At 39.8% G+C, this 20539-nt stretch overlaps 1 protein-coding gene across 9 annotated transcripts in view; it reads left to right on the forward strand.

Moving 5' to 3' along the window:
- ptprfa (protein tyrosine phosphatase receptor type Fa) overlaps positions 1 to 20539 on the forward strand; it is a 183130-nt gene that overhangs the window by 123239 nt on the left and 39352 nt on the right. For 7 of the 9 annotated variants that reach the window (XM_057338020.1, XM_057338024.1, XM_057338021.1 and 4 more), the window contains 5 exons: positions 143 to 412; positions 2281 to 2862; positions 2942 to 3075; positions 3563 to 3707; positions 12913 to 13106. In XM_057338020.1, coding sequence (XP_057194003.1) covers positions 143 to 412; positions 2281 to 2862; positions 2942 to 3075; positions 3563 to 3707; positions 12913 to 13106 — 1325 coding nt within the window. Of the gene's footprint in view, positions 1 to 142; positions 413 to 2280; positions 2863 to 2941; positions 3076 to 3562; positions 3708 to 7936; positions 8243 to 12912; positions 13107 to 20539 lie in introns of all 9 variants that reach the window. The other 2 variants (XM_057338018.1, XM_057338019.1) reach the window with 1 other exon arrangement.

A 20539-nucleotide genomic window follows, 5' to 3' on the forward strand; every position in this document is an offset into this window, starting at 1 on the left:
CTTTAACTACCTTTTTGTATCTGTTCAGAGCGTCATGTCTCAAAAACGTACACAAAGACCCCTGCGTACTACAAGTATAAGACATGTTTTTGTCTCCCTCACCAATATTCTACTTCTAACATCATGTGCCCTTTTCCAACAGTCCGGCGGGTTCCGCCGCGCTTCTCAATCCCGCCCACCAATCACGAGGTGATGCCGGGCGGCAGCGTTAACCTCACCTGCGTGGCGGTGGGTGCGCCCATGCCCTACGTGAAGTGGATGAGGGGTGAGGTGGAGCTCACCAAAGAAGAGGAGATGCCTATCGGACGAAACGTGCTGGAGCTCACCAACATCCGCCAGTCAGCTAACTACACCTGCGTGGCTATTTCCTCTCTGGGCATGATTGATACAACAGCTCAGATCACTGTTAAAGGTAAGAGACGTCTAGCATCCCATCTAACACAAGAACATATTGTTGTTATATTTTAAAAAGTTAAATGACACAATGAAGTTGAAACAAGTGAAAGTCAACAGAAACATTTTTTCTCAAGGAGTTGGATTTCCAAACTTACTGAAATGCAACAAGGAAGTACTTCTACATCTCTGGCTGCTTGGTAACGTTAGGCTTATCCTTAAGTAATCCTCGACTCTCTAGCTAGCGATGATATCAATGGTGTATTTAAAGATGTGATTATCCAGACACTTCCAAACAAAGCTGCTGCAATCAGATTGGAGGTCGGGCTGAAGAACGTTGAGAGAGAATTCACATCAATAACATGCTCATGGGAGTTCCCAGCGTCCTAGACAGAGAGCGCACGCAATCACCTCATCAATGTTTTATCAGAGCCGAGATGTGATGAGGAGATCTCTCTCCTCCTCTTCTCCTCCTCGACAGAGCCAACCAGCTCTCTGCGCTTCACATCATCATTACAGATTATTGTAAAGGGCTGTCGCTCGATAATGAATCCGCTTGAAACATTTCATTGTCCCGTGCTCTCTGTTTGTTTTCTCTGGAAGGCATTCGTAACATTAATGTGTTCAATTTAAAGCTTTTTTAAAGCAAAATTCTCCGTTTTTTAAACAAACAAAAAAAATTGAACACTAATTTATTTCTTTACAAAACTAAAATTTTAATTAAAGAATGTTTTTCAAATGGATGACTTGGACTGAATAAAGAAAGATTTTTAGAGCGATTCACTAAAACACCCAAGAGAAAACTTCTGCAAAGTTTTGATTTATGTTGGATTTTTTCATCACTGCATAATTCCCATTTCTGTCATTTCATTATGTGACCAACTAGCAATATTTCTCCCAAATTTCAAATAAAAATATTGTTTCTATTTGCATTTATGTGCAGAAAATGAAAACTGGAGAAACCAGATATCAGAGAAGATGCTCAGATTTTTTCAGACCTCAAATACAAAGGAAAAAGTTCATATTCACTTTTAAACAATACAACAGTAATATTTGTAAATGTATTTTGGAATGGCCACAATACATCTAGAAATGCTGGATTGTTTGGAAAATTTGGGGAAAAAAATTCTGTGGCTGTATCTGTGCCGTATGCTGTAAATGGTTATCATTTAAATTGATCTGCATTTCATTTTATTTGATTTAAAATCATTCAAGCAACTCACAGATTTAGTAAAAATCTAATTCATGTTTCACTCTCTGAGTGAAAAAACTGTTTTAAACTATTAAAACAGTCAGCGTTTGTTCTTGTATCCAGGGAAGAGTTGAAAGCTACAGTCCAAGAGAATGAAAGAGAATTTGAGCTGAGTTACAGGATTAGCATTGATCAGAGCGAATGTGGCATTACTGCGAATCTGCTCTGCCATTTACACTCGTGCATTATCACGTTAGCTGAGGTTAATATCATGTGTTTTGGGTTTTCCCGGCCCGCGGGGCAGCTGAGGGGCTTTAAGTCTCTTAAAGCAGCACTTAGCCACAGGTTTCCGAGGATTTTCTGTCCCGTTCCACTCTGCTACTGCCTATTCAGGCTGATCTGTTTGGACTTTTGACAGCTGTCCAATCGCATAGAGCCCAAAAGTTGTTTCGAGTCCATTTAAAAAGCTGTTTATTACAATGTAGGCACTTTTCTGGTCGTCTGTTGAGATGACCTGACCGCACTGACAGAAAGACAGAATAATGGTAATAACAGAATGTACCATGCCACATTTTTTGTCAAGTACTTAAAATTGACTAATATTATTGCTGTTACTCTGTTGAGATTTATTTCACAGTAACGACTGACTGTACATTATCTCTTGCTTAGCATTTTACATCTTTACCCATTCTCAGCTCTGCCCCGCCCTCCCACCTCTCTCATCGTCACGGAAACCACCGCCACCAGCGTGACTCTAACGTGGGACTCCGGAAACCCTGAATCCGTGTCATACTACGTGATCCAATACCGGGCCAAAATCTCAGACAACGGCTTTCAGGAAGTGGACGGCGTGGCCTCCACCCGCTACAGCATCGGGGGTTTGAGCCCATACTCGGAATACGAATTCCGCGTCATGGCGGTCAATAACATCGGCCGCGGGCCGCCCAGCGGGGCGGTGGAGACGAGGACCAGCGAGCAGGCCCCTTCGTCTCCTCCCCTACGGGTCCAGGCCCGGATGCTCAGCGCCACAACCATGCTGGTGCAGTGGGAGGCTCCCGAAGAGCCCAACGGACAGATACGAGGATATCGAGTGTACTACACGTCCGATCTGCACTTGCCCCTCAGCACCTGGCAGAAACACAACACAGAAGACGGCAGCCTGACCACCATCTCCGGCCTGGTGCCAGACATCACATACGGGTTACGTGTGCTGGCGTTCACCTCGGTGGGCGACGGCCCGCCTTCAGACGTACTGCAAGTCAAAACGCAGCAAGGAGGTGAGCTGGGTGTCACCTGTTTGAGATGTAAACTATGAATTTGAACATGGTAAGATTGTCTGTCTCTCTCTGACCGCAGTCCCGGCCCAACCCACCGGCTTTGAAGCAGAGGCTGAACTTGACACACGGATCATGTTGTTGTGGCTGTGGCCCGTCCAAGACCAGATCATCAAATACGAGCTTGCGTATTGGGAAGCTGGATCTGAAAACAAGGTACTTCAAGCTTAAACAAAGAAAATCTCTGATTGTACATTGCATGGTTAGAATGAAATATGGCCATACTTCTCACAGCAATTTTACAATATGCACACTGTGAATAATGTGAATTTTTCATATGCATAAAATATAAAGCTAACCTAATACATTTGCCTAAATGTGCAGTATACAGAGCACACGGCATGAAATATCCCACAATGCAACGTGCCTAAATTGACCTATTTTTCCCAGCGTGATGCATAATATTAACCGTGATATTTACCCTCAGTCTGTTCCGTGACTCATATGATCACATTTCCAAAATGTAAGACATTCTCACGTAAAATTAAAAATAGAAACCATTTTTCAGCAATGATAACTGCTCTTCTTACTGTTGACATATTTAATATATGTATAGTATACAGTGTGTATACATTAGTATTCCATACTGCCTTCTGTATGTGTGTCTCACTCTCTGTCTCTCTCTCTCTGTTATCCTTCACAGCAGCACATCACTTTTAACCCAGCGGGTTCTTATGCTGTCGAAGGGTTGAAGCCAGACACCCTCTACAAGTTCTCATTGGCCGCTCGCTCTGAAATGGGGCTCGGTGTGTTCACACAGCCCATAGAGGCTCGGACTGCGCAGTCCAGTAAGTGCCACATGTTCTTTGACCATATATACAGTATAGCAGCCTCTGTTGAAGCGTGGTAAGGTGTGTTTTCAAACTATATTAACTTTCGTGCATTTTTAATTGTGCTATAATTCACACTGCACCGCTTCACCTCCCGAAATACTGAAACATTCAGTATGTGAAAAGCTGTTTGTGAAAACATTAACAGCATGTGGCATCATGCTCCTGTTATAACCTGAGAATATGGCGTGTTTAAATGTAAATAAAACAAGGCTGTGAGGGATAGAAGGATAATGCGTATATATTACAATTTAGTTTAAATTATGAAGATATATTGTAATATGTTGTGTTGCGTTCTTATACTCCATTATGTTGACTATTAGAAATTCGCTTCTAGTAGTTGGAACATTGTGTTTGACGTCCACTGCAGAATCTTTTTATGATATTTTTTGTATCTTATTTTCAAAAAATATATATGGACATTTTAAAAATAAGATATATAATAATAATAATTTGATTATCTTTCTTCACTGGCAAATTGTATTTTTTCTAAATCTTATTAAATGTTGTTGATATAACAGAGTAAGAAAAATACTCTTACTATGTGTTCTCTAAAAAGGATTTGTCCTACATAATATTGCTTCTCAAGTCAATTTATCTTGTTTTGAGAAAGTCTATATTTTTTAAACTAGAAAGCAACTTTTTATTTCAGTGTGCGGTTGCTATATATATGTAACATTACAGTATATTTAACATTTACATCTGTGTTATTTCACCCTAATAACAAAACTTTCTACCATACTAAAAATTTTAAGTAGGTCTTGGTGTTCAGAAGCCCCTGTGTTTTCCAGAGCAGAGCATCGCTGGCCTCTTTTAACTTCTTTTAACACTTCAGCTGAATCACAGTACACAGAATGGTTCCGGAGAGCTGCTGCGATGCTGGACCGTGACGCGTCCTGACTGTGTGTGTGTGTGTTCTCTGTGGCGTCAGAATGACGCAGGCCGCACGCTTTAATCTCTGTCCTCATCTTTCTCCGGCTCCATCGATATGGACTAAAGCAGAGATATTTATGACAGCTCCTGAGAGAAATCTCCTGCTATTCACAGCTATTTGTTACGTGTGTCGGCTTTGAGAGGAGGGACCCGTGAAGAAACTCTGTTCCCATAGAAACGCTTTTTCTTTGTCTCTAAACATCCATCTTTTTGAACCTTGAGTCGATGTCCGTAAAGACTTGAGGGACCAAAATCCCTCTCTTTCTCACTCTTTCTTTCTTTTCCAAAGCTCTAGTCGACCTGTTTACTACATCTGAGTGCACGTCATAGGGAGCAACTTAAAGGCAACACACAAATAGCTCCTCTAACATGAAGTAAACATGCAAGGAAACTTAAAGGGATAGTTCACCCAAAAATGAAATTCTGTCACATTTACTCAACCCTCAAGTTGTTCAAAACCTTTGTACATCTCTGTGTTCTGTTGAACACAAAGGAAGATATTTGGAAGAATGTTTAGCAATTTTCGGTTCTGGGGCACCATTGACTACCATAGTGGAAAAAATGATTTGATACATTTTTTTTTGTCGTTCTATTAATCACAAAAGAAAATATTTTGGAAAATGTAGGAAAGCCAACAGTTCTGGGGCACCATTGACTACCATTGTTATCTTTCCTACTGTGGTAGTCAATGGTGGCCAAGAATTGAAAATTGCTAACATTCAAATATCTCCCTTTGTGTTCAGCAGAACAAAGTAATTCATACAGGTTTGGAACAATTTGATGGTAAGTAAATGATGACAGAATTTAAATTTTTGGGTGAAGTGTCCCTTTGAAGGTTTAATAGCGTTTGCTGTTACCAAACTTGTGCTTTTACTGTTTAGATTTACCTATTTGTTAACATTTCAGTATTCGTTAAATTATGTTTAAATTTAACAAAGCTTTGTCTTTTAAAGCATGATTTGTTCACAGTAGTCCCATGAGTATGCATTAGGAAAGTAAACAGGTCAGTTTTGATGTTATTATTTTGGGAAGCTTTACTCTTTCACCCATCGCACCTCTTCAGAACACTCTTTCACCTTTAATACACCTTATATCCTCCCACTTCATTCTCTGTCATCACCCAACATCCCCTCTCTTCTTCTCTTTTATGTTGTGCACCGACTACCTTCTCTCACATTTTATTCATACATTCTTCTGCTGCAGGTGCAGAAGAGAAAAAGAGAGAGATTGTCAGCTGTTCTCACTCTGTTTTCTCTTTCAAAACCACATGCTCATATTCTCTTTTTCTCACTTTTATGTTCACTTTAACACCCTCTTGATTGACTCCAGATGTGTCCAGCATCTCATCACTCTATCTGTTGTTTTTCTCAAAGCGTTCTTGCTGCAATCTTGCTTTCTCACCCGGTTGGCCCACCTTTTTGTCACTCTGCTGTTCTTTTCATTCTATTCCCTTTTTTATTTTCTCTCATGGATTCCTCCTCCTATGTTTTACTGTTTACAGACACGGTTGTTGATCTTCTGCGTGGAGTTAAACTGCCTCAATAATCGTTCCTTATATTATAGTTGGATACATTGAAATCACAGTTTTATGTTTTGCGTCTGTTCTGCTCAATAAAACACAGGAGTGATAGAGTATTTTTCATATTCATCATACGTATGTTCACCTACATACTGGATCATATATTCACCTTCAGTCCTTTTTGAAAATCCAGCATGTTGCTTCCAAATGAAAAGTAAAGTCAGATGGACTTTATAGCTAAATAAACGCAGACAGCGTGATTAGAACACAAAGAAGAGGTTCTTATATCACCTTTATGTGGTTTATGTCGCAGTAATGATCATTTGACTGTGCATTGTCATGCTTTTTACATGGCTAAAGACATGAATGTTTAGTGCAAATTTAGTGTTATTTGTATTGGTGGTTATCGTACAAAAATATCTGACTGCAGAATTCAGTCAGACCATTCAACCAGACCAAAGAATTCCAGAGAGCCGTGTAATAATCCTACAGTTATTTTTTGCCGTGTCCACAGGATGGGAAAGAATAGAGCTGCAGGATTTTCTGTGAACTCAAGTGATTTTTAAAAATAACCAATACAGCAACTCAGAGATGGACTGGCCATCAATCACCTCTCAGCCGAAGAGTCTGTGTCAGAAAGAAAATACGTTCTGTTTCTGTCACACGTCCGTAAACGCACACACGCGCAAACGGGTAACCATCAATCTCTGCTTCGGTTTCGCCACATACAGTATTTAGAAGGTGCGGACAAATATTAAACTTTAAAAAGGTTTTTATATCCTGATGCCCTAGAGAATTATTTTTAGAAAGTCATTTTAGAAAACCATTTATGTACTGGTGCTTGAAAACCCCAGGAGGACTGTGATTTTCCTGTTAACAAATGATACCTAGAAAATATAAGATAACATAATATAATATAACATCAATATTTCGTTTTTCCTGCAAAGAATCATATCAGCAGAATATCTGAGTGGAAATGACCACAGTCCATTATATCTGTACGTTATAGTGGACACTATATCAATATGTATATATCTGTCTACACTATATCAATATGTCTCTCTTTCTCTATGTAATATATATTAATGCAATATATTATATGTACTGTGTGTATGTACAGTATATATAATATACTGTATAAACTGTATATATATATATGTATATACTGTGTGTGTGTGTGTGTGTGTGTGTGTGTGCGTGTGTGTGTGTGTGTGTGTGCGTGTGCGTGTGTGTATGTACACAGGTGTGTATATATATATATATATATATATACAGGTATATGCATATATATACACACACACACACATACTGTATATATACATACTGTATGTATTATTATTTTATTTGATCTTTTATATATTGTGTGTGTGCGCGCATGTGTGTATAAATTAATTCTATATTTTTTATTTAAATAAATAAATATTTATTTAATCATAGAAAGTGTGATTTCTTTTGCTGTTTGTGGTATTAAAGAAAAAAATAATAATCTTAGAGCACCGTTAGAAACCAAATTGTAAAAGGCCACAGCAGTGGAGGAGATCAGAATCTATCAAAAGCTTTTTGAGATTTTTCAAAACGGCCCAGCAGTTTTTCTGGTGTGCTGTGTCATTTCCACATGACGGTGTGTTGACCATGTAATCAGCTCAAGAACACTTCACGGACAAATAACTCTTGCTAGGAAGAACCAGCAAGGTCCTGATCTCATGTGTTCTTCCTGCACTCCTACCCTTTCCAGCCCCGTCCGCCCCACCACAGCAAGTGCACCTGCTCAGTCCCTCCTCCACCAGCATCCAGGTGAGTTGGGCGGCTCCACCGGTCGATAGTCGTCACGGACACATCGTCAGGTACTCACTTGCCTATCAGGCCACGTCAGGCGAAGACCAAGAACGGCACGAGGTGCAAGACATCCCGGCTGATGTGTCTAGCTACGTTCTGGAGGGGTTGGAGAAATGGACGGAGTACACGATTTGGGTCAAAGCACACACAGATGTTGGACCCGGTCCTGAGAGCAGCAGCACCCGCATCAGAACGCAAGAGGACGGTAATACCTGGCTTTAGCCTGCTCCTGACCTGTTCTCTGCTTCTTCTAACCGAGATGCCAAACTTACCAGAACTAATACTTCCGGTGACCAGCCTGGTTCCTGCTTTCCTCTCCGGATCTTTCTGCTTCTTGCTTTTATTACTGTACGCTGGACTTCCTTCCTGCTGCTCTTCATTCTTCTGTTCTCTTGTACACAAGAGAGAGAGAAAGCCCTGAGAAAAGTGCTGGTGTATTATTTTGCGAGTCGGCCATCGCTCTTCAATGAAAAGACTCTTGTGGAGAAAAGCGTAGGGGGCGTGTGGGTGATCGGGGGGGTTATTGTTGTCCGTACTGACCTTTTGTGATTCCACTTGCTACTGTAAAGGCTAGAAAAGTTTAAATGAGTGCCATCTAATTTTTAAAGGTCCAGTGTATCATGTTTTGAAGGATCAATTGACAGAATTGCAATATAATATCCATAACTATGTCTTCAGAGGTGTATAAAGAGCTTTTTATTACCTTAGAATGAGCTATTTCTATCTACATACACCGCGGGTCCCCTTACATGGAATTCACCATGTTGTTTCTACAGTAGCCCTAAACGGACAAACTGCTCTACAGAACGTGTTTCGTAAATTAATTGTCTTGCAAAGATCGGGAAAACGTGGAAACATCTTAGTCCTGTGTCAGCCACCGTAGTGCTTTGAAAAGGAGGGGTGGAGTGAGCCGTTTGTTGCAATTCACAACCTTACCACTAGATGCTGCTAAATTTCATACACCGGACCTATAAAATGATCTAATTAACACCTATGGAGTTCATTTATGTAAGTATTCAACTTTAAAGTGCAACTGCTCCATTTGCGCTGTTACATTTCAAAACAATTGGTTTTCACTCGGAAGATAAAATCTGTGAAAAAAAGCTTTAGACTTTCAACCAGCTACTGAAGTAAATACACAGAATAGAGCTCAGCTGCATAGCATCCACCTACAAGTACTATCATGCTGCCAAGTTTTCGCCGTTTAGATTCTTTTCAAAAAATGTAAAAATCTAGCTACTACTGCCCAGCTTGAGAGTGTGTGAATGTGAATAAGTGTGTGTGAGTGTGAGGGCTTGTTTAAAGCTCCACATTAGTCTCTCCAGCAGCTTGATTGACAGGTGAATGGGGCGATGAATGCGGGAAGAACATGTCCCATGTTTGTTTAAACCTGTCAATCAAACCATAAACTCTCTGCCTCTCTCTCTTTCTCTCTGCCTCTCCCTCTGTGACTCTCTCCCTCTTTCTGTCTTTCTTGTTACTGGAGGCATTGTTTTTTTTAACTACCTCTGGTTTTACTGTTAATGAGGGTTCTTTATTTTTTTTTTACCAGGGCTTGTTTTCTCAGTTCATCCTGTCCCTTTGGCCCTCTGTCAGCCATCAGTTTCTGATTTGCGTTTGTTTTTAACATTATTTAACCACATTTTTTTACTTGTGGTACTTGCCATTGCAAATCTCACCACCACACTGTTAGGATGTTGTGCAGCGTTTTTGGTAATTGCTTGCTGGCTCAAGTTTAAGGGGATATTTGACCCCAAAATGAAAATTCTTTCATTATTTACACAGCGTCATATCATTCTGATGTTTTTCTGCAGAACACAATAGAAGATATTTTGAAGAATGTTGGTAGCCAAACAACACTGGCACTCATTGACTTCCACTGTATGGACACAAAACCACTGAGACATTTCACAAAATATCTTCTTTTGGGTTCCACAGAAGAGAAAGACATATACAGGTAATGAATGACAGGAGGGTGATTTAATGATGACATCATTTTTTTATATTTGGGTGAAGTATCCTCATAAAGGACTCAATAATATTCTGCTTTCTAGAAACATCATGTAAAATGTAAATCTATTGGACCAGCGCATAAAGTTTACACATTGAACTCGAAAGCCAAAGCAAACTTTTTACGTGTTGTTATAGTTTCATTTCAAGTCTCGTAGGAGGGTTATTAATCAGGCCAAAATGAGATAAATCAAGCCATTGACTGTCTCTCGTGCATATTCTGGAGAGAATAATGTGCTGTGGCGCCAATAAGGGTTCAACGCCTCCGACAGAAAACAAAAACCTAGGCTGCCAGCGAGCCATTGATAAATTAGCTCTGCCTTTTATCTGTAAACAGTTGTCATATAGGCCCTTCTTACCTGTTCCGCCCATTCACGCCGGCTCCCGACATCCATATTCATCAAACACAAATACAGAAATATTGAAGTGCACACTGTTTGTGCCATGAGCTTGTTAGTGAATTCTGAACAGAAAGGAGTGTTTTGACAGTTTCTGAGCCACTTAACCTGCGCATTCTCATAAATAAAGGTTCGAGTCTTTCTGAGCTTCGTGGTTTATTCGCCGGAGTTATGAATGTCTTTCACACGGTGATGTGTGAACGTGTGGTTTTGAGCAAGGTCACGGCACGCAGAATTTCAATGCGGGAGGGCAGCAGAGCTGGATCACTTATTTGAAATTCTGAAAGGAATGTATGGCCTTAAACACAGCCCCGCTTTAAGCTACTGTATATGCTGCATGCTGGTCTTCACAAGACTGGCTTCACGTGCCACACCTCATGGGTCTCAGGTGATGTCTGATCTTTATCATGTTACGGATCCATCTCTCTGCTGATTGGCACACGTGTAATTTGCCTGCGATGTTGCCTTCACGCATGAAGCTGTGGGTAATTCGCTTTAGAAGCTCAAGTGGAATGAAGTGGCTGCGAGCACAGGGAGGTACCAGAGCCTTGTGCGAACCCTCCACCGGCGTTTCCATGGAGACGTACCGTAGGGCGAGAAAGAGAAAATGAGACCGAGCGAGGGAAGGTTGAGAGGAATAAAAGAAGTTAAATCTTCCAGCAACTGTTGTCATGTTGAGGTTTGAGGAGAAGATCCTGGGGTTTAATTCCTAAGAGAAGTTTAAGGTTCAACACAGTTCTGCTCTATCGACAGGGGTTGCGTTATAATATCATTTACCACAAAAATCATTTGAACTCCCTTAGGTTTTTTTTTTTCAAGAAAAGAGTTCTAGTCAAGAATGTTTTAGACTTTGCAGCTCAAATAATAAACATTTTTCTTTACTAAATTAACATAAGAGCTTAAACAACAGTACCAGCACAGTTCAGATTTATAACCTCTGAAATGCTGCTCAGATTCAATTATACGTTTGATTCTAAATTTGATTTCAATAGATTTTTTCAATATTTATTTCTTATATATTTATATATTTTTTTTATGTAATAGACAGACAGACAGATAGATAGAAATAGTATTGTATACTAATAATAGTCAAAGACAAATAGACAAAGAATTAAATTAAATCAAATAATGAATTAGCAAATTATAAATCAAATAATTGAACTCAAATTAACTATGGGAATTATGTTGTGATATAATATATCCTAATTTATTTTGGATTATTTGTATCATCTTCAGGATGGTCACCATTTTCCTAGAATGTGCTAAATTCTATTATAGTTTATATTTTTGCATAAAAATTTAACGTTTAAACATTTAAAGGAGTAGTTCACCTTCAAAATGAAAATTCTGTCATCGTTTACTCACCCTCTTGTCATTTCAAACCTGTATGACTTTCTTTCGTCTGCAGAACACAAAAGAAGATATTCGGAAAAATGTTGGTAACAGAACGGCACAGCCCCCCATTCACTTCTATCGTATGGACACAAAACCAACGCAAGTGAATGGGTGGCTGAACAACATTTTTCAAAATATCTTCTTTTGTGTTCTGTGGAAGAAAGAATGTCATACGGGTTTAAAATGACAAGAGGGTGAGTAAACGATGACAGAATTTTCATTTTGAAGGTGAACTACTCCTTTAAGCATATGCCTTCAGAATGAAAAAATGAACATCATGAGAAACATGTGAAATGACCTATGCTCTAAATATAATGTGTATGTTTGCATATGTGTGTCTGTGTATGTATACAAACATATTCTCACACACATAATACACACAGTTTCTGCAACCTGACCGCATTTGGTTTTACCTCTGGTCACACAGACACATAAATCTGCACGCAAACAACATTTTGGCCTTTATTGACTTTTTCCAACTGAAGGTCAAGGCTGGATTCTGCTGCCCAGCACATTTATACAGTCAAATGACTCCAATTAAGTGAGGCTTATTTTGCTGATGTTCAGCATTTGAACCTTCATAGATCTTCCTGCGCTCTGGGCTGTTGCTTCAGGAACGGGGATGAGGTTTCTCTGTCTGGGTATTAATCTTTTAACGCTGTGCTTTTTAACCTTCACCTCGCCGTCCCTTCATCTATAGACTATCTATTGACTGTCATTAACATCTACCGAGCTGCAGCTTTCTCCACCAAACTCCAGATCAGCAGGGTTACCTTCTGTCTTTGGAGTTTCAGTATGCTGGCTTGGTGAAGCCTGTCTCCCAGACTCCCTGTTTCAACACACTGTGAAGTGTATGGTAAAGAATAGCAAAACCTGTAATAACAAATTTTGGGAAACACAAATCATAAGAATCTGTTCCTTTAGTTTGTTCAGGATTTGAGAAAGAAACCCAGTGTGTGGGAAGGAGAGCAGATAACTTACTATAAACATGTTGTAGTACTGGGAGCCTGGGAGCAGGTTTTTCCTGTTGTTTGTTTGGTTGAATTTTAAAGCATCCCTCTATCTCGCGCAGTGCCTGGCGCTCCTCCACGCAGAGTCGAGGTGGACAACGTGAACTCCACGGCCTTGCGCGTGTCGTGGAAGCCTCCTCTGCAGCAGAGGCAGCACGGACAGATCCGTGGCTATCAGGTGGTGTATTCGCGGCTGGAGAACGGGGAGCCACGCGGGCAGCCCATCATCATGGACATGGAATTGCCAGAGGCACAGGTACGAATTCTGTATGCACACGCCTTTTACTGCACACAGTTCATGACCCGGACCAGTTATTGCTCACTTTCTTAGTCCTCTGTGTGAAATTGAATGAAAGCACGAGTTTATTTGAAGTCTGTGTATATTGAATCCATTAAAAATATGTCCGTAATTCATTTTAATGTATTTATAAAGCCTTATAAACAGTTTCAGCGGCAACAACATAAACAAACATTATGTGGCCCAAACTTCTGGTAGACCTCCGCAAAGAATCAATAACTTAGTTTTAATGTAATTTAATATAATTAATAAACTGTAAAATATTCATATTAATTCAATATAAAATAAATTGTTACATTACAACTTCGGGCCAGGCGTGTGCATCTGATAAAATCATCTATGAAACAACTTTACATGTGAATAATTGTAAACACTGTGTTTTGAGTCGTTTTATTTGTAATTAATGGGGTAATGTAGAGTCATATTATATAAACTGTGCATTGTAATATATGTTATTAACAGCTCTATTAAAGGGATAGTTTACCCCAAAATGAAAATTCTGTCATCATTTACTCACCCTCAGGTTGTTCCAAACCCGTATAAATTTCGTTGTTCTGCTCAACACAAAGGAAGATATTTGGAAGAATGTCAGAACCAAACAGATCGCATCCCCCATTGACTCCCATAGTATTTATTTTCCCTACTATGGGGGATGAGATCTGTTTGGTTACTGACATTCTTCCAAATATCTTCTTTTGTGTTCAGCAGAACAAAGAATTGTATACAGGTGTGGAATAATCCGAGGGTGAGTAAATGATGACAGAATTTTTATTTTTGGACGAACTATGCCTTAAAATTATGTTACGTAATTAATGTAATGTAATTAATTATTATGAAAAGAAAATGAAACCGTGAAAGTATAATAAACATTTTTATAGAACATATTCAGTGATATGTACAGGCTTCAAAAACACCTGCTACCAATAAAAAAAATTGAATTTATTCACACTTAAGTCCGAGAACAAGTGGGAATTGCTTTATTCATAAGAGTGTAATTCCAACCTGCAGAGGGAAGATTCAAACTCGCCAAATGAAGTTAATGTTAATATATATATTTGATAGAAATTCATTTTTTATTAAATAGATGTGCAGCTTTGGGGGTGCTGTAATCTTAGCCGAGTATTCATGGGAGATCTGAGAGTCAAGAGGAGGATTGTTATTCAGCGTTTAGCTTGCGGGAACACGCAGACCACGCGTGACTATCATAAGTGTTGGAATAGCAGGCACAGAATGAGTCAAAATGCTGAAACGTTTTGGCGAGACGCAAGGACCAGAGCGATCCTCATCTGAAAGCAGGCCTGGTTCCTTTTCTTCAGTGATGCGTTTGGTTTCCCTGAAGGGGGAGAGCCTCGTCATGCTGTTGTTCCCTCCTGATAAAAACTTGCACCTTTTCTCCCACCATCACCTGCATTCCTGTCTTATCTGTACCGTATGACCGTGATGGTCTTGAGTAAGATTTTTACACACGAGAAACACGTTTGCTCACGCTAACACACCATCCTTCATATGTGGACATTTATCACACTGTCATGGCAGTTATCAGATATGCACGTACACTGGCATCAGTCCCTATGTTTGCATTGCAGCAGTTGCACAAAACATGTAAAAGAATGAAAAGTCATTTAAATGGAAATGTAGAAATGAAATCTATTGACAAGTGCAATAAAGAATAGTGTAATGTAAAATAAAAATAAGTGCAGTGAAAAACAAACATTACAGTACAATAAGCAAATTCTCTCGCTCTCTTCCGGTTCTGCTTGTGTTCCTCGTGTACTGTAATGACTGCCAGCTTGGCACCCGAGCGGTTTCCACATTAGAATCGATAAGCAGCAGTTAGTTTGCTTGTTCTCCGTTCAGAAATGGTAAATGGAGCGTGTTGTGTTGTATTGGGGGATGAGGAAGGAGATGAGAGGAGATGAAATGGGTTCGGGCAGGGGCCTGCCCATTCGTACATCACATGTACGGGTGATGGATCGAATCTGCGAAGCTCGTTCTGAATCATTCTGAGTGGCCCGCTCTGTCAGTCTCGGAGGCTGATGATTGCTCTCTCTCACCACCCCAGCGTTCGCTCGCGCCCCAGTTTATGGCCAGCGTGTCCTTGTCTGGAAGAGATGAAGTGGCTGTCGGTCCTGATGAAGTCTGTCCTGGGGTTATGCTCCACGGGCCCTGAAATACTTCAAGCGAAATCGAAGAACGATGGAGTGTAACATCATTAAGAACAAAATCTGTCCGAAGCTGACTGTGGTACTTCTTGCTACACCTGAATGAAAGAAGAAGTAGAACTCATAGTATATCGGGCGCATGCACCTGCAACAGAAGTGGAAGTGCATCTTTGTACTTGTATGACTCTTTATTCTGTGGAACACGAAAGAAGATATTTTGAGAAATGTCTGAGTGGATTTGTGTTCATACAATGGAAGTCAATGGGGGTCATTGTTGATTTGGGTACTATCATTCTTCAAAATATCATCTTTTGTGTTCTGAAGAAGAAAGAAAGTCATACAGGTTTGGAATGACAAGAGGTCGAATAAATGATGGAAGAATTTAAATTTTTGGGTGATCTCTTTCTTTAATTTAATATAATTGTTTGTTTACCAGTTTAGCAGAGGAGCTTATTTATATAAAGAACCATTTTAGACTGTAGGATTTATGTAGCTTTTTGGTTTCTTGAAATTTGTTGTATTGTACTTGTTACTGGGTTTTTAAGGCAACAGTTCATCAAATAATGAAAACTTGTTGTTAATTTATTACAATAGAGCTGTAAAGACCAAGATAAATGTAATCCCCACAGCTACTGATGATAAATGAAAGTCTGACAGAATGAAGCGAAACGATCCGTCTGGGCAAGAAACTGAACATTATTTACAGCATTATAGATACAAATCTTTTTTCTTCTTTTCTGCTCTCCTAAAAATTGTACATGGCCTAAGGGCAAGTAAATTAACCCGCAAATTTTCATTTTGACATGAACTTTTCCTTTGAAGCAGCGACACAGATTTCTTTTTAAACTGGCACAATGTTTTTTTCTGACAGTATACTTGTTGTATAATAATAATAATAATCATGACCCGCACAAATAAATCATTTATTATAAACACTGTTTATATTACATTATATTCTATTATATTCCCCAATATTTCATGAAAAAATAAAAACAAAAATGTCAGTTTTGGTATCTTTAAAAGCAAGCATGAAATCATAATAGACTCAAAATGTAATCTCTCTCATTCTTTAGAACTGTACGTGATGCAAATTATTTATTTATTTACTGTAAGGTTAGATCAATAAAGATTTCAGATTTGAAGTCTTCAGCTAAAGGCTGAAAACCTCAAAACAGAGAATTAAGTATCATGGTTGAGATTCTCCATTGACATGAGGCTGTTAGACCCCTATTTGCTTTTAATTGGATCATTTATTATCTCTTATAGTCTTCTGTCCAGAGACTGTTGGTTTTAGGTTGATTTTAAGGATGTCTGTGCAGTTCTGTTTTTTGAGAGCATTGATTTCGATTCTGTCTGAAGATACTTCTCTGTCGATGGAGTTGTTGGAAGATAAAGGGTGCTGGGCAGATGCTATTTGTTTTTTGTTTTCATACCTGAAGGACTCGGTGATCCCTGCGTGTAAAAGAGAGAAAGAGCGAAAGAGCGAGAGGAGGGCTGTGAAGCATGAGACACGTCTTATCAGATAAGACATGCTGTCAAAGTCTGATCTATGTCTCCTTCAGCGCAGGAGAGGGTGTGCGTGATGACCCGGTCACTGTTAGGGAGGGAGAAATGGAGAGATGGAGAGCGAGATAAAGAGAAAGAAAACGCAAGCACTCTTTTTGTTGAAGGAGAGAAGCTGTCTTTGGCTAATGGGGGTATCAAGCCAGCAGCCATATTACCATGTTGCCCAAGACTGGTTGCCCACTGGAGCTAAGCAGGGTTGAGCCTGGTCAGTACCTGGATGGGAGACCTCCTGGGAAAGCTAGGTTGCTGCTGGAAGAGGTGTTAGTGAGTCCAGCAGGGGGTGCTCACCCTGTGGTCTGTGTGGGTCCTAATGCCCCAGTATAGTGACGGGGACACTGTACCGTCAAAAAGCACCGTCCTTCGGATGAGACGTTAAACCGATGTCCTGACTCTCTGTGGTCATAAAAAACCCCAGGATTCCTTTGAATAAGAGTAGGGGTGTAACCCCGGCTTCCTGGCCAAATTAGCCCCTTTGCCTCTATACATCATGGCCTCCTAATCATCCCCATATGTACCAATTGGCTTCGTAACTAGGACTTCAATCGATTAATCGTTTTTTAAATGCGGTCGATTCAATATCGATTCTCAAAAGCTGTGAATCGATTTATTTTCTTTCATATTTCCGCAAGCACTGAACATTCATTAACGTGAATGTTATTGCTACTACTATCCACTAGATGTCACTTTCCCTTTTACAACGGTTGGATGTTACAACAGGGAGCCTATCGTTCATTCATCGCTTAGTCAACATGGTGGATGCGGTTGTGTCGTCGAATTTAACATCACCTTCGCAAAAAAAGCCTCTCTTTACAGCTAATTTTGTGAAATTTTGTTTGTTATACTGTATCTTAAATGTAAAAACCTGTTCTGTTTCAATATACCCAAGTGTGTTTAAAGTTTAATATACAGATTTGTGGCATTTCAATTTCTAATTCACCATTGTAATGTGATATTTACTGATCTTTTTTTAGAAATATCTTTAATTTGTATTAAATCTAATCATTGACTCGAATCGAGCATCGAATCGCATCGAGAGCTTGTGAATCGGAATCGAATAAAAAGGGCGATTTTCAAGCCTGGGAATTTTAAGTTATAGAAATGATTTTATTTCTTTTAATACTTTTCCGAATATGACGTAACACTTTGCACTCGAAATCGCTTCATTTGTGTATCTGTTGACATTTCTGAGTTATGAAAGAACATCTTCGGTCTGCGAATGCACAAGCATTTGGATTTCTGTGTGATTTCAATATTTCTTCAGATGAATACACGCTCGCATGAACATTAGATTTAAGGGATGTTCTGCTTTTGATCACGCAGTTAAAATGCGTCAAATGATGAAAGTTAATTAAGCAGCAGATCTCCCTTAGCATTACCCTTCTTCCTTCCATCCATAACACGCCCTGCAGAACCAAACCCCAGCCATTAAACCAGAGCCAAAACACTGCAGCCTCCAGCACATTTCCCCCATGCTTTCACAACCCAGTCCAATATTCACAGGAGGAAATACCTGGCATCCAACAAATGTGATGACATACATGTAAGCGAGTGAGAGAGAGAGAGGCTAGTTGATGGTGGGTTGGCCTAATGGAAGCTTTTATCAGCCCAAAGTGATGGGGGACCCGCCAACAGAACATGACCCTCGAAGTGTGCTGAGTGATATAACAATTTAACAGCACAAAGAGTTGCCGTGGCTTCATATTTCATCATTTTCCTCACATTTGCCCAAACCTGTAAAGCGAAAAGTGGTCGTGTAGCGCCACGTCCGCAAGACAGGAATGTAAAATAGGACATTACTCACTTCTCTCTACTCTTATTGTGAAGCAGTATCAGCGTCAAGGCTAAATTACTGCCCATTTTCATCCCATCGAGACCGAGAGCGAGAGATAGAGCAAACACCTGTGGCAGTCGCAATGATTTTGAGAAATGAAAGAAAGTTTTGTTTATCTCAGCACTGTTTTTCCTCTCACATCTGCTAAATGACACGCTGATGGTGCATCAGAGCACCAGCCGAACATTTTGGTAATGCTCAGTGGTCCAAACATTCCCGCTAAATAAGGATTAAAGAACCAGAACACATCTGCTCTGTACGACTGGATGCTTGTCTTCTCGTTGAGGCTGAAATCTAGTGCAAACACAGCGAGGACAGAAAGATCTTTACAATGATCTACTGTATAGACAAATACAAATGCATTAGCACGTCAATACACGTGTGTTACAGAGAACCTCAAGAGTCCTAATGTTTTACACACAGACTGTATACGAGTTTAAATGTATTTACACGACAGTTCTTTAGCAGTTTAAGATGCAGAACAAGAAATATACATCAGCTACATACACAACACGCCAAGGATTTAGACGTTTCAGCGGCAACAACGTAAACAAACGTTATGTGGCCCAAATTTAACTTCCGGTAGACCTCCGCAAAGAGTCCACACGTGCGTCCGATGAAACAGTCTATACATAGCAGTTATATGAAGTGCAATGTCTTGCTGTGCTCACATCTTTGTTGGTTTGTCATTTTAAAGATGAGGTAACACACGCAGTTTCTGCCAATCTCATATTAATCTTGAGTGCCTATACAGTAGTATTGCATACTTCGTATCTTCGAAGAGTATTTTGTTTTAATCAAATTGATAAAAGACAGATATAGCCGTATGATTATTTCCGGAAAAAGACGAGCACCTGGAGGGGGGGCGGAACTACAGCACGAGCACACAATACATCATCGCATTATCCCTGCATGTTGATTCACTATAAGTTCGTGTTGTTTACATTATGCATGTACACGCCGATTGCCAACAAAACACAGACATATGACTAAAGTTTGACTTACTGCGTGCAGTTCAAGTCCGGCATCTTTTAGTGCAGGGACCATGGCATCTATCAGTTTCAAACGATCTCCAAATCCAGCGTTATACCCACCGTTTATATAACATTCATCACCGAAATGCAGTGAGCAAACAAACACAGCTAAACTTCAGTCAGCCGAGTGAAGCGGCATTGCTGGGCGTGCTCTTTCTCACGCTGACTGGGTGACGCGTGGGCGTGCTTTTCTGGGAGAATTGTCCAATAAGGGACTAAGAACCCTTGTTACGAAATGGGAATCCATGTTGGAAAAAAACTTTCCGAAACCTGTATGAACCCTGGCGGAGTGAATCGAGCACAGAAATACTACGTCATACGTTCTATGTTTAACACAAGTTGACCATGTTAAGCTTGAGAAGCCAGCACGTTTAACAGTGTAAAAAAGTCAGAATGCATGACGTAGCATGTTACCTCCGCTTTAAGTTAAAAACACATTTTATAAAAGCTTTTATTAAAGGCTGTTTGATAGCAACCAGTGCATAGATTTCTGTTTCATTTGGCTTTTTATTATATACAGTTTATTACATCAAAGCGGAGAGAGTTTTGTCAATTCCACTAGCTGATTTTTTCTAGCGTAATGCAGTTTTGAGAGTGCCCAGGTTTTTATCGATCTGCTGTAAAGTAAAATCATGTTTACAAGACCCCAGATTGCTACAATGAGCGCTTCTGAAGATGAAGCCACTAAAAATTGCACAAAGCCTGTCAAATTTAATCAATGTAATCTATGCAGCAAGCAACAAGTAAGTAAGTGTGCTGGTGCACGTCTGTATATTCTTATCTGGTAATATGGCATCT

Source organism: Triplophysa rosa, linkage group LG7 (genome assembly GCF_024868665.1).
Source record: "Triplophysa rosa linkage group LG7, Trosa_1v2, whole genome shotgun sequence".
Taxonomy (NCBI): Eukaryota; Metazoa; Chordata; class Actinopteri; order Cypriniformes; family Nemacheilidae; genus Triplophysa; species Triplophysa rosa.